The sequence below is a fragment of the Gymnogyps californianus genome, chromosome 5 (genome assembly GCF_018139145.2).
Source record: "Gymnogyps californianus isolate 813 chromosome 5, ASM1813914v2, whole genome shotgun sequence".
Lineage (NCBI taxonomy): Eukaryota > Metazoa > Chordata > Aves > Accipitriformes > Cathartidae > Gymnogyps > Gymnogyps californianus.
In genome coordinates, this window is record NC_059475.1 from 22,594,366 (window position 1) to 22,609,708 (window position 15,343).

At 40.4% G+C, this 15,343-nt stretch overlaps 1 protein-coding gene across 4 annotated transcripts in view; it reads left to right on the top strand.

Moving 5' to 3' along the window:
• The window catches only part of IFTAP (intraflagellar transport associated protein), a 46,130-nt gene that overhangs the window by 6,428 nt on the left and 24,359 nt on the right, over positions 1-15,343 (top strand). For all 4 annotated transcript variants that reach the window (XM_050897699.1, XM_050897702.1, XM_050897700.1 and 1 more), the window contains exon 2: positions 6,622-6,774. In XM_050897699.1, the coding sequence (XP_050753656.1) occupies positions 6,672-6,774 (103 nt within the window). In that variant the 5' untranslated portion in view covers positions 6,622-6,671. The remainder of the gene's footprint in view (positions 1-6,621; positions 6,775-15,343) is intronic.

Sequence of the window (15,343 nt, forward strand, 5' to 3'; positions counted from 1 at the left end):
GAGTGCTTGGTGCACAGGAAACGTTACCCTTGTCATAGGCCTCCAGGTGTTCTTTAAAGGGAGCAGCACTCTTGAAGCCATTGGAAATTCATTAAAAAAACCTTCTGATCATGTACGGGACTAACATAATAGCACTGAAATCAAACAGGATCAATGTGCTTGCTTGCAATTAAAGGCCTTAGATATATCCCTCAAAAGGTCATACAAGGTGAGCATGAGAGGCATATGTTTTTGACCATCGCAAAGGTCGGCTCTGAGGCTCAGTAAAGCACTTACGCAAGCAGATGCAGTTCCCATCCACGCAAATTGCTGATGAATTAAGTGTGTGCCCTCAAGGCCTCCTGCTGAAGGCAGTGGCAAACATCCAGTTGATTTAAACAGGATTAGCTCTTGCAGATCACATTAAATTGAGAGATGCTGCAAGGAACCTCATCTGGAAGTTTTTGTCCTTTGTAATTGAAACTTTTTCTTTCAGTTTGTTCCCATAGTTCAGTTGACCCACACCTGCTCGTGGCCAGTGCTTGCCGCTGTCGGGTTCGCTGCAGGAGCTCTGCCTCCCCGCAGGTGGTGGGTAGCAGGGAGGAGGGGGGAGAAAAGTAGGGCAGGACAGTAGAGCAGGGAGGGCTTTCTTTTGCAACTGTAGCTTTGCAGATGTCTAGACAAGAAGGAACACTTGACTGCCTTCTGGAAAGTGGGTAACCTTCCTGTGCTGCCCCACTGAAAATGTTTTACATCTTTCTCGAGGCAGGAATTCCCAGAATCACTCCTTTTACTTGGCCCACTTTCAAAGTGCCATCCTGGCCTGTTTGTTAATGTAGTGACCACAGTCCATAGCTAACAACAAATATTTATTAAGGACAGTCTTGAGTTCCAGCTTTGCATGCCTCTTTGCACCTTGGGGGCTGATGATCTGCACTCCAGGCTCCAGCTCTAGCAGTAGTGCGGGTACGGGTACCCTGGTAACATCTGCTTTTGCTAGCATGGAGGAAGCACAGCATTCTGTGCCATTTGTGAGTGGTGTTTCTGATGAGGCTGTGTTTTCAAGGTTGCATAAACAGCTATGACAGGCTGCCGAAAGGGCCAATCCTGCATCCTTCCCTTGCTCCCACTGCATGTTCCCACTGTCCCCTTGTGTAGGCACTCACGATCGTATGGCTGTAAGGCAGATCAGAAAATGTGTATTTAAAACAGAACATATGTATTTGCTCAGTTTAGTTTCAGGTTTTATATTGGTAGTTTATTTTGTCTGGCCAAGAGTTGGGCTGGAATGAAAAGCGAAGGGGTAAAGAGGGAGAGAGGGGAGTGGTGGCCTTTTTGGGAGCAGCCGGCACTTAGATAGGCTTAAATTGATTATGACTGCAGTCGTCTGATACAGGCTTATTCCTTTTGCAAAGGTGCTACCTCATTCTTTACTGCTGTAATAATATTGTAGCAAATCCATACTCCTTTAGAGTCTCCTTGACTCACTAATGTAGTAAACAGTAATAAGATAGCAAGGAGTGGAAATCAGATACTTTTCCTCCGAAAGTACTAATCCCTGCTTTTCAGATTGAGTTTACTTTTGTTGCTAACAATATAGGACCTAAGTCACTCATTTTGTGTGTAATTAAACCAGCTTCCTTGAGCAAGCTTCACACAAATATATGTGTACATATATTACATGGAGTGACTTCTACGGTACTGCTGTCTAGAGGGCAGATTGGGATATTATGGTTTTTTGTAAAAGACAGCATGCTGTTACGGAGCTCCTCGAACAGGTTGGAGAGGAGACTCTAATGTCCTGAATCACAGTCTGCTTTCTCATCGTCCTTAGCAGGCAGTAACCAGCTCTGGTGCTGTACTTGGTCCCTTGACAACTTACTGCACACTTAAGACTTGCCTATACGCCTGCAGTATTGCCTAACTACATGAGTGGTCAACCCGCAGAGATCATTTCTGCATGGCCTTTACCAGCCCGCCCCGTCACTAGTGACAGCTTTTATGTTGCTGAACTAGCCAGGCCAAGAGAGTCCCCAGAGTCAAGGTCTTTAGTGCAGACTGACATGTAAAACCTTTACAGATGAGAGATGTTATAGAAATGCTTGTTGCTTAGTTCTGTATTGTGGGTTGTAAGAGAGTAGGATTGCTTTTATGAGAAGTTAGTTAGATCTGAAGTATTAAAGACCCCTTTGAAAAAAGTTAGTTGTGACAGGTGTAGTGACTGTGCTAGCTCTATAGGGAAAAAAGAGCAGGCATTGTGCAGTGGTAACAGAGTATAAGATGTAAAAATAATGTATTTGTGTTCGATCTGATTTTTGGACACATAGGTTATAAAATGTCGAGAGCAGGTGTATCTAGTGATGTTTTCCATGAACCTATGAGTGAGGTATAAATAAACATTTCTGAATATCCTTTTTTTTATTGAGAATGACTTTTGGGAGAGCAAATTCATAGTGTGGAAACGTGACTTTAACCTATGCCAGAAATACTAGTGAAGTATATTTTTTTCCGAGAAAAATAGAATTATGTAAGGTTTTAGTGAGTTTGTAGAGAGGATTAGCTTATTGCTCTTCCCATGTAAAAATTCAGAATCTTAATTTTTCTTTCATTGCCTATATTATATTTAAAAGAAACATAATAAAGCACTCAAAAACACAGCATAAAACAGGAAGCCTATATTCCACCACATTTTTTTATTGTCTAATAGAACTAATAACTGCATAATTGAAATCATGCTAATACTTGAGCTGCCTCTCTGATTCAATGCAGAGATTTCTGGTTTGGCTTAAAGTGCTGGGAAGAAGACTGCATTTTGAGAAATAAAATTGATTTTGCACAATCTGCTGATGATCAGCAAGGCTTAATGAATGATCGCCTCAAGAAACCTCATTACAGTAATTTGGATGAATGAGCAGGAGTGAAATGCAAAAAGAAGAAAGTACAGTTGCTGCTTGAATGCATCACTTATTGATATTTGGCTCTAAAACTATCCAGAGCCAGCACGGGGAAAGGATCAGATATCCTTGCCTTACTTTCCTTGAAACCTCCAAGTTAGTTTGATGCCTTTTGGGAAAAAGAAGATAAGTTTTTTATTTCAGTAGTAGTTACTCTCTAGCAGAACAATGCAGTCATTTCATTCATAGAGGTGGGATTGTATCCAGTTCATAAATTGTGGGTGATTCCAATCCATTATTGTACATTTTTTTCTTTTTTCATGACAGTTCAAAGAAGTCATTACCTTGAGGCTGTGAATTGGATGATTGCTGAAGCCTTTTACTTATGTAGAATCTACCGGTTAGCTCCTTAGCAAATGTGAGAGTTTTCTGGTCAGCCTGGTTTCAGCTGTTCACATCACAAAACTTCTCTGCAGCTGACACAGTATAGTGTTCATTTGAGAGAGACTCAGGAATAAAGTAGGTGGGAAGCAGCAGAAAACCAAAGTGGAATGAAAATGAGAAATACAAAAACCTTGATAGGTTGAGATAAGTTTCTGAACACCTCTATTGTACCATCCATCCTAACCATATGTTCAGTTTCAGGGACAGTACATGTTCTCCAAATACCATTCTCTGTGCTTGCTTTCATTTAGGGTGATGCAATAGCACCCTGAAGTTCTTCAAAATAATTGAAAACGCGGGGGGGACACAGGTAGTTCTAGCTGCCAGTCTCTCCTCTCTATTGTTTAAGTGAATGGCTGTTCTTCTGACAGAACTTAGGCTTTCATTAGGACCTAGCTGGTTTTTCCTCGCCATGAGGAGATGATTCTGTAGATGTAAATAACAGCTGTGCAAGGGAAGATTTGGTCTGTGTTGGACTATCACGTCCGTAATCCATCTTGCATTTTATTTCTTGCTTTAGATTTTTGAAGCAAAACTGTGAAGTTCTTGTAAAAAGCAATGGAAGATGGATGCCAAAATGGCAGATAGGGTTTTTTCCCCTCTTTTCCAATTTAGGATTTATTAAAATATGAATAATTTAGTGAACTCACGTTCCAAAATATATTCTTTGGGGTTTTTTTCCGGAAGAAATAATGAGGAAGTGTGGCCTATGAATTACAAGCTATTTTATTTTCTTAACCCAAGATGAATACCTTTGACACAGGTGATAGCAGATCTCATATACTAATGCCTGTAATAACTATATTGGCTATAGGAGAGCTACTCTGGATTTACTGCTTTGACTCGGGTAAAAATTTCGTCCATTTTCTGGTAAAAAAAGCTGTTAATCTTGAGAAAGTAATCTTTTCCCGTGCTTGGAATACCCAGGGAATTTTCTTTGCAATTTTTTTTAAAGTAATACTGTTTTGATGATGCTTCTCCCAATGCATACATATTGAAGTGCATGCTAGATGAAAATATATAGGCTCAGTGAAATGTATGTTTAAAACCTTTAGGGGTAACTTCCTAATCTCCATATGTCAGGAGATTTCAGGTATTAAATGCTAGATTATACTCCAACAGCATGCAGTGCTTGTTTTTCATGAGGCTAATGTTCAGGATTTTGTAATCGTAGTTTGGCTAAAACTTTGTCAGGTTGAATTCAGCACTGCGTTTCCCAGCTAACTGTAATGAGTCAAAACCTGGTGTTTATCCAAAGTCTTGTGGCAGTGTTGCTCCTCTACAGCTTAACCAGTAGAGGATGTTAAAATCTGAAGTGAAGTTTCCCAAGTTCTGTAGGAAGTAGAGGCTGTGCAACAGGGTAAGAATTGAGCTATAGCATTTTGGTAACCCCTGGTCTGGATGCTTAATCTTAGGCTGATGACCTGGTGGCTGTAGAACACGGCATTCACTGAGAAAGCTGCCGTTCAACTTGGTTAAGGATACAACTATTTCCCCAAGTTGCTTATCAATTTTCTAGCTTTCTAGAGCATTTTAGAGTAAAGGACTCTAAGCTTTACTGACAGCCCTCCTCTGATTTGTTTATAAGTCATTTAAACTCTTGGTGACTCAGTTTTTTCATCTGTTATTGGGAATAATATTTGTTTGCTCTTCCTCATGGGACTATTGTGAAGTTTATTTCATTAATGTTTATAAAGGACTTGGAGATCCTAGACGCCAGATGCCAAAGAAAAACAAAAGGTTGTTATTACCATTTTCTTGATTAAATATATGTATATATTTTTTCTTTGACACTAGCCTTACAAATCACTGCAGTCTTTCATATAATGAAATTTACCTCAAATAATAACTGTAATAAGTGAACAATAATGAGGAATAGAAGGCATTGGTTCCCTCTGAAACCACTAATTTGCATAAACCACTCTGAGAGTCTGGTAAATTATATTCTGCTTGATCAGTCCACAGAGAGATTAATACTGGTTTGTTTTTTGTAAAACATTAGAAAACTTAAACTTTAGGTCATGTGGGTGTGCATGTGTTTTTATATCTTCAGAACATTAGTCTTCTTTACAAGCTGGCAATCGAACAAAATTAGAGTTTTACATTAGAAATCATGCTTTATTTTCCTACTGGGCTCTGAACAATTCTTGTTCGATCTTATTTAACTTTAAAATCAAGTTGGCAGCCTTTCCTTAGTGTAGTTGATTTGAAGTTTTACTGAACAATTAAGCTTTCATTCCCAAAAGCCACTTCTTAATGCTGTGGTAAATCAAGAGAAGAAACACGGCAACACATGAAAATCAAGCACTTAGTGTATAATGCATTCTTGCATCTTTCTCACTTTTATGTATGCAAACTGATAATTTACATTTTTTAGTTAAGTTGCCACTGTGTGAGACAATGTGCCAGTTATGCGTGTCCATGCCCTTACCTGTGTTTTTCTGCTTCTAGTAGTCTGGTCCTATGTGTATAAAAAATTAGTAGTAGTATTAACTATTTAGCATCACACAGCTGTTAAAATGCTTTTACCCAGCTTTTTTAAGTGAGGGGCAAGGTTGACTTCAGCATACTTCACCAAGAGCTGTTTCAGGGCCATTACTCTTCCCTTAGAGTCTGATAAAGTGATGAAGATGGGCTGGAAAGCTGTTGCTGTGTGACTGAAGAGTGGAGCTTTCAAGTCCAGAAAAGCCTCCATGGCGTTCCTTCAGCTCTCAGTATTTGTTCCCTTCTCAAGAGTGGTCCTCGCCTTCCTACGTGGCTGCCCAGTTCCATCATACCCTCCCCGTCCTGTGTGCTGTCTCAGCATACACACACATGTCATCATGATTTAACATTACCTCCAAAATCTGGGTTTAGTGGCTTTGATGGTACAGTGAGCAGTGCACCTGCAGAATGATGGATTCAGTCCAAGTTTTGAATGTACACGTGTCCCAGTTGTTAAATCCAACACGCTAGTGAGTGGTGTCACTGTTTCTGCAAAGAAGGCGGGGGTTGTAAGACTGAACAACTTAAAACGAGGGGGAATGAACACCACCAAGAGAGGCTGGCACTTCTGTGGCCCATATTACCCGAGGACATAAATTTCAGGCATAGATGATCACAGTCTCTCCCTTTGCACTTAAAATTACTATGTCCACTTGAATTGTGGGGGAAATGTTGTGCAAAGTCCCACTGACAAGATCAGAACTTCACAAGGAGAGAGGAAAAATTTGACATTCTGGTGGTCATCTATGTGAATTAGGGACTCTTCAGTTAATTTGTTTTCTGCTTACAGATACATACGGCTCTTTTCTTTCTGTTGCAGAAGCAGCCTGCTAAAGCAGATATACCTGTTCGACTGTCAAGGTGTGGATCATGGGAGAACAGCTGTTAAACAACAGCATCCTTGATCGATTTATTAATAGCCATGAGCAGTCATATGAAGAGTTTCTAAATACATTCACTTATCTTTTGAAAGGTATGTAACTTCCCAGGTCTCCCATTAGAAATCACAGCCAGAAGGGAAGGTAAAAAGAGAAGCAGTAGTATTTAGTGTCGTTCTGCTACTCACTTGCTTTGTGACTGTGGGCAAATCCTTGTCATGCTTTTGTTTCTCCTATCAGCAGTGGTATCCCTAAGGGCAACTTTCCTTAGCTTGGTTCACGGACTGCTAAGGTAGGTCTCTACAGGTGGTCAACCACGTTTTGCTCACTTTAGGGAGGTGGGGGAGCATGCACTATTTGGAAGGATAAGTTTTCCTAAGTATGCCCTGCATTGTTTTGCTAGAGAAGTTTCCATAAAAGAAGAAGAGCCTAAGGAAAGTACTTAATAGTACGAGATGGCCTAAGATTAGGAGTGTGCAATTTGGATACTTTCACAGGTTTACTAACACTAGCTTGCTGTGCTATGCTGTTGTGTGCGCCAAGCTAACAGATAACTTGGATGAAGGCACATCAGGACATCAGATTAGGATGATTAGACTGAAAAGGTCTCATGCTCTGCAGATGAAATAAAAGGTGGGGCTTAACCTTGATCTGAGCATTGCTGAATTACAGGCAGTTCAGATCTGGATCCAAATTCTGTAGCTCAGGTTCATTTCTTTTGGCCATGTTAAGTCAGGTGCCATAAAAATAAATGTGAGCTACATATTACTTACAGTTCTCTTTACCACAGCTTTGCACTAAAAATGATGTCCTCATATTATTGCAGAAGCACTGTATTTTTCAATTACAGCATGTGGCATGCTCCATTGATTGGCGCTCAGAAGTCTGTCCTGTCCTTGACCTTCAGGCAGAACTAAGTGTCAGTCACAGGCATTGAGCAGAAAACCAGTGGGGGAGTCGAAGCTGCCATAGAAGTAATCTTGTGGCAACCTTCGAAGAGAAAGGACACACTGGGGGATAAGTTAAGAGGATTGAAAATTAGGTTTTGGTCTTCTTTATGTATGATTGATACACTGGGGATAGCTCCTATCTTAGAAGCATGCTGCATATCATGATGCTACTTGCAAAAAGCCTCAGCATGTATTTCAGTCACTTTCATTGTCACTATAGCATCTGCCACTAAAACTGTATAAGTGTTGTGGTTTAACCCCAGCCGGCAACTAAGCACCACGCAGCCGCTCGCTCACTGCCACCACCCAGTGGGATGGGGTAGAGAATCGGAACAAAAAAGTAAAACTCGTGGGTAGAAATACAGGCAGTTTAATAGGACAAAAAGGAAGAAAATAATAATAATGATAATAATAATAAAAAAATAAAATTACAATAATAATAATAAAAGAATTAGAATATACAAAACAAGTGATGCACAATGCAATTGCTCACCACTTGCCGACTGATGCCCAGTCAATTCCCAAGCAGCGATCTGCCCCTCCTGGCCAACTCCCCCCAGTTTATATACTGGGCATGACGTCATATGGTATGGAATATTCCTTTGGCCAGTTTGGGTCAGCTGTCCTGGCTGTGTCCCCTCCCAGCTTCTTGTTCCCCTCCAGCCTTCTTGCTGGCTGGGGATGAGAGGCTGAAAAATCCTTGACTTAGTATAAATACTACTTAGCAACAACTAAAAACATCAGTGTGATATCAACATTATTCTCATACTAAATCCAAAACACAGCACTATACCAGCTACTAGGAAGAAAATTAACTCCATCCCAGCCAAAACCAGAACAAAAAGGTAGAGCTTTAGCTGAATCAAATGCTTAGAAATGCAGTTTCCTATGCTGGTATAAACAAAACAGCTCAGCTTGTTTTCCTCCCACCTTCATTTTCCTTTAAAAATACCCGAAGGTGCTGGTTTGCATTATAAACTAATGACCTGCAAAAATTCCACTTAAAGCACAAGGCATTTTAGCATCAGAACAGTGCAAAATACTCTATAAAATATCACATTCTTAGTTTCTTAATTTTGCATTTGAAAAATAGTCATTTGACTTGAATTTTTTTTTTTAAAAAGCAACTGTGATAGCTTAATAAGACTATCTGCTAATAGGCTCCAGAAATTTTCACTTTTATGTATGAGTTCAGGTATTTGCTGTGGGGATATATTTGTCGTTACTGTCAAGCAAAATCTGACCATTTTCAGATTACCTTTCTGAATTTGGCCTGATAATGGTGTTGATCCACACACTAGATCTTTGTACAATGAGCATTAATGTCAGAATTTGCAGTCCTGCTTAATTAGATACGGAGATAGCTGTTTGTATACACAAATAACCAAGCCCATTCAGTTGTGTGTGTAAATATCATAGAATCATAAAATGGTTTGGGTTGGAAGGGACCTTAAAGATCATCTAGTTCCAACCCCTCTGCCATGGGCAGGGACACCTTCCACTAGATCAGGTTGCTCAAAGCCCCAACCAGCCTGGCCTTGAACGCTTCCAGGGATGGGGCATCCACAGCCTCTCTGTGCCTCACTGTTCCAGTGCCTGACCACCGTCACAGTGAAGAACTTCTTCCTTACATCTAATCTAAATCTACCCTTTTTCAGTTTAAAGCCATTACCCCTTGTCCTATCACTACATGCCCTTGTAAAAAGTCCCTCTCCAGCTTTCTTGTAGACCCTGTTTAGGTACTGGAAGGCTGTTATAAGGTCTCCCCGGAGCCTTCTCTTCTCCAGGCTGAACAACCCCAACTCTGTCAGCCTGTCTTCATAGGAGAGGTGCTCCAGCCCTTGGATTGTCTTCGTGGTCCTCCTCTGGACTCGCTCCAACAGGTCCATGTGCTTCTTATGTTGGGGGCCCCAGAGCTGAACACAGTACACCAGGTGGGGTCTCACAAGAGTGGAGTAGAGGGGCAGAATCACCTTCCTTGACCTGCTGGTCACACTTCTTTTGATGCAGCCCAGGATACAGTTGGTTTTGTGGGCTGCAGACTCATTACTGGGTCATGTTGAGCTTCTCATCAACCAACACCCCCAAGTCCATCTCTTCAGGTCTGCTCTCAATCCATTCTCTGCCCAGCCTGTATTTGTGCTTGGGATTGCCCCGACCCACATGCAGGACCTTGCAATTGGCCTTGTTGAACTTCATGAGGTTTGCACAGGCCCACTTCTCAAGCCTGTCAAGCTCCCTCTGGATGGCATCCCTTCTCTCCAGCGTGTCGACCTCACTGCACAGCTTGGTGTTGTCAGCAAACTTGCTGAGGGTGCAGTCAATCCCACAGTTCATGTCCCCGACAAAGATGTTAAATAATACTGGTCCCAATACGGACCCCTGAGGAATGCCACTCATCACTGGTTTCCACTTGGACATCGAGCTGTTGACTGCATCTCTTTGAGTGCAACCATCCAGCCAATTCCTTATCCACTGAGTGGTCTATCCGCCAAATCCATACCTCTCCAATTTAGAGACAAGGATGTTGTGTGGGACAGTGTCAAATGCTTTGCACAAGTCCGGGTAGATGATGTCAGTTGCTCTTCCCTTATCTACCAATGCTGTAACCCTGTCGTAGAAGTCCGCCAAATTTGTCAGGCACGATTTGCCCTTAGTGAAGCCATGCTGGCTGTCACCAATCACCTCTCTTTTTTCCATGTGCCTTAGCATAGTTTCCAGGAGGATCTGCTCCATGATCTTGCCAGGCACAGAGGTGAGACTGACTGTCCTGTGGTTCCCCGGGTCTTCTTTTTTTCCCTTTTTAAAAATGGGGGTTATGTTTCCCCTTTTCCAGTCAGCGGGAACTTCACCAGTCTGCCGTGACTTTTCAAATAGGATAGATACTGGCTTAGCAACTTCATCTGCCAGTTCCCTCAGGACCCTTGGATGCATCTCATCAGGTCCCATGGACTTGTGCACATTCAGGTTCCTTAGATGGTCTCGAACCTGATCTTTTCCTATGGTGGGCAGTTCTTCATTCTCCCAGTCCCTGCCTTTGCCTTCTGTGACTTGGGCGGTGTGGCCGGAGCACTTGCCGGTGAAGACAGAGGCAAAAAAGTCGTTGAGTACCTCGGCCTTCTCCATGTCCCGGGTAACCAGGTCTCCCATTTCCTTCTGGAGAGGGTCCACATTTTTCCTAGTCTTCCTTTTATCACAGATGTACATATAGAAGCTTTTCTTGTTGCCCTTGACATCCCTGGCCAGATTTAATTCTATCAGGGCTTTAGCTTTCCTAACCTGATCCGTGGCTGCTTGGACAGTTTCTCTGTATTCCTCCCAGGCTACCTGTCCTTGCTTCCACCCTCTGTGAGCAAGGACAGGTAGCTATAGGAGCTCTTTAAAAAAAAATCCTTGAAAAACATCACCATCTGATAGCTTTTTGAATGTCATAACCTTGGAAACAGAAGACACACAACTAATTTCCCAGGGTACCGTATTTAAATAAGGTGATTTTTACTTGTGCATGAATTTGTACTGGCTCCCTAGTCGGGATCACAAGGATATTTTCACCAGGAGTTTCTACATTATTCTTGAAAGCATCTCATAAGTATCTGATTTCCTAACTAATGGTTAACTTGTCTTCATTAGATAAATTTATACACAGTGAAACTGAAAAGAATATACCTTGAGTACAAAGACCCAAGCATCCTTTACTGTTCTGGCCTATCTAAAAAGAACCCTTTGAGGCTATAAATGTCAGCCTGGAGTAGCCCCTGTGAGCACATTAGGGTATTTTGCTGACAGAATGTTCCATTCATGTAAATATGGGAAACAGTGTCAATGAATTTTTGCATTCCTGACTTTCATTGGCTTTTTAAGGATTGCTAATATCATAATCAAGAAAATCACATTTTTAGAATATTGTCTTTTTATATCTGAATGTGTGATATTACCTTTGGCTACTCCTATTCTTCCTTGTGTTATTTGAAAAGATATTCTCTTAGCTCAAGCAGAACAAGATTTGGAGTCAAAATAAGGTCCTTCTAAATTTTGTGCAATTAATTTAGTGATATGTGTGTGGTTTAAATAGCACACAGATACGTTATAACTTAGTTGGACCATAAAATTATATCTTTCATACAGGAATTTAATCTTCCTGATTTTAGTATTCCTAAAAACCCCAATGATTCTGTTTTTTAAAGTGTGCTTGGTGCTGTGACAGAATGAGAGTTCATAGACTAATTGACAAGTAAATCCTATAGTAAGGCTTTTACGTCACTTCTACCAGATCTGATGGGGCATGGATGAACATACTTAAATGTCATTTTAAAACTCTGAGCTTAGCATTTAAAACATAGACTCCAACAGAACATGACCTATATATCTTAAATGCATAATACTCAAAAAGTATGGGAGCACTCCCTCCATAATTAGGAAAATTTTTAACCCTTTTTATTGATTCTGTAATGGATGGACACTTGAGGGTTAGGTTAAGATTCCAGTAAGTTTCTTAGTTTTCCTACTTACAGCATCCAAAGTGTGTTTTTTGTCAAAAGGATAATATTAACAGGATTAATAGATAGGTGAAAGGGCTGGTGAACCCATGGGAATATAATTTAGTAATTAGAGCACAGGTCCAGAAAGATGAAATTTTTCATGCTCGCTGTAAAGCTTTGCAGAAGTTTTCAGCATCTGGAAAAAAATGACCACGTCTTGTGCAAATCCAAAGCAAAGATATTGGTAAGAGGAATCATTTTATTAGTCATTTATTTTAATACATTCATTTGTGCTGCTCTTAGAATCACTGAAGCCCCTATGCTTACGCCAAGTTACATGCTTAGTTTTGTTAGTTTGTTCTTTTAGGTTTGAGTATAGAAACAATCTGATAATAAAACAGCTACCTGGCATTTCCTTTGAGGTTGTACAACTCCACTATGTTTTTTAAGTCCAGAGAAAAATCTTAAGAGTGATTCTTGACAGTGCAGTTGAAGAAGCCTCAGAAGAGTTAGATTTACAAAGGAACCGATGACACAGATTTCTGTAGATGTGGTCAATGAGTGGTCTCTTCAGAACTAAACACTTCCTAGAACAACTTCGAACAACATCTCATGGAAATAGACCCAATCCCCACTTTTTAAAAAATTGCTACACAGGGCAAGAGGCTCTTTCAAATCTTAGGAAGAGTGTTTGAAGTCTAGTGGAGAGAACTATGATGTCCAAAATTAGAAGGCAGCATCTGCTCATTTTTCTAAACTCAGAGGAAGATTGGGAAATTCACTGAAGCATAGAATACCTCCTTTGACCTTTGTCCTGGTTTTGGCTGGGATAGAGTTAATTTTCTTCTTAGTAGCTGGTACAGTGCTGTGTTTTGGATTTAGTGTGAGAATAATGTTGATAACACGCTCATGTTTTTAGTTGTTGCTAAGTAGCGCTTATCCTAAGTTAAGGATTTTTTCAGTTTCCCATGCTCTGCCAGTAAGCAGGTGTGCAAGAAGCTGGGAGGGAGCATAGCTGGGACAGCTGACCCGAACTAGCCAAAGGGGTATTCCATACCATAGAACATCATGCTCAGTATATAAACGGGGGGCAGTTGGCCAGGAGGGGCGGATTGCTGCTCGGGCATCAGTGAGCGGGTGGTGAGCAATTGCATTGTGCATCATTATTTTCTTTTTTCTTTTTTTTTTCTCCCCCCCTTTTTTCTTATATTTCTTTTCATTAGAAATATTATTATTATATTTCATTATTATTATTGTTAGTATTATATTTTACTTTAGTTATTAAACTGTTCTTACCTCAACCCACGAGTTTTACCTTTTTTCCCCATTCTCCTCCCCATCCCAGTGGGAGTCGGGGGGAGCGAGGGAGCGGCTGCATGGTGCTTAGCTGCTGACTGGGGTTAAACCACGATACCTTCTACAAAAAATACAGAAAAAAAACAAAAAAAAAAGATTGATGCTTCAAATTTTTCATCAAGATTTTAAATTACCCCTCTTCCACCCCGTAAAAATACGGGATCCTGGATCAGTCAGCTGTATAGAAAAATGCTGCCATGAATAAAATTCTTATCCAAACCCAAGTTTGGATTCATTTTTTTTCCACGGTCCTGGGCATTTGACCACTGGGATTAAATTCAGTCCATTCCTGCTGTTAATTTTGCTCTGTTTCATATACCTCACACTGCCTGGCAGTGCGTTGAAGTCTGAGGACTTTGATCAGACCCATCTCTAAGCAAACTGAACCTTGGATATAAACTTATCAGTGCTGTGGTTTTGATGCTCTGTGCCGAGCAAGCTGTCAAGCGGAGGATGTTGGAAAGTGGCTGACCACTTCTCTGCTTCCAGGTGGCATGCAAGAGCCATATTCTGTGTTGTGATCAGATTAATTTAATTCCCTAGTGAAAGCTGAGAGATGTATTTAGTTCACAGTCCATTTGACGGTAGCTGTCTGCTTCCTTTTTTCGTTAACCACATTTAGGAAAAACAACAACTTTAAACTTCCTATATAAGTGTCAGTGGAGGCACTTTACAAATGTGAGTCTTAACAGCAGAAAGCATAGCAGAAAACTATATAAGAAATGACAGTAAATTCGCTTTAATTTTAAAAATGGACCAGTAGGACAATGCTAACCCCAAGAGAAATTTGCAGCCTTCTTCCTATGAGTGGATTTGCCAATAAAAGCAACTAGACAGTTCAATAAAACTAATTAAATTAATCTGTCATCCCCAGGGAACTTAAACAGGGCATGAAATAGGGAAACAGCGTCAATTCAGAGGTTTTTATTGATGTGTTGTGCTGGATCATTGGAAAGAATTGGTTGGGAGAAAAAATTTGCAATTTTCTATTGATCATAAATTCGGTAGCTATCTCTATGTAACCTTCACTCAATATAGTATAAAATCAAATATACAGAGCCCCTAAATGTAGAAAAAAACCCAGACATAGGGTTGCAAACGTAATAGATTATTTTTGAAATAATAATAGCTGATCTGTTTTATGGATATTTGTTATCCTTAGATCTCAGTGTTATTTGCTATGCAAAGTACTTAATCTCCATTGTATAGACAGAAAAAAATTAGGCATAAACAAGGGAAATGACTCATGTTCGTTTGCACAGTAGCTCACTGGCAGCAGCAGATAAGAACAGAGGCACTCGGACTCCTGGAGACAGCCCTTGAACAATAGTACTTCCCTGATAGCAATTCTTTGTTCTTTTCTGTGATACCTGTATTACTAAACAATTTCTAAAGATTGTTTCAGATGGAAAAAAATGTATTTTCTTTCTGTGGCATAACTTAGATTTTCTAGAATGTAGAAAAGGGAAATACTTAGTAATTTTGCTGTTGATACTTTGATACAGATTCCATCCTATAGCGGCATATTGGCTATGGTTGAATTCTGTAGTACTATAAAAAGCAGTAACACAGAATGAACTCTTGGTCTAGCTCATCACCTTGCCTTGAAAGGCATTGAAGTGTGCTAAATGCAGCTGTTGGCTAAGTTTCATGTCATTGCAGTGAGGTGAGGAAGCCCTCTTTTCCAGATGTGGAAATGAAACAAAGCAAATAATGTCATTGATCAGAGCCATATAGTGGCTCAACAAGACAATCAGAAACAGAAATCAAGTGACCTCACTCCCAGTTTAGTGCTGAACTCTTTATAGAAATGTGTGCTTTTCTGTGTCCAGAATAAAATCACATAGAAATGCCTAATTTCAAGAAAGTAGGTATTTGCC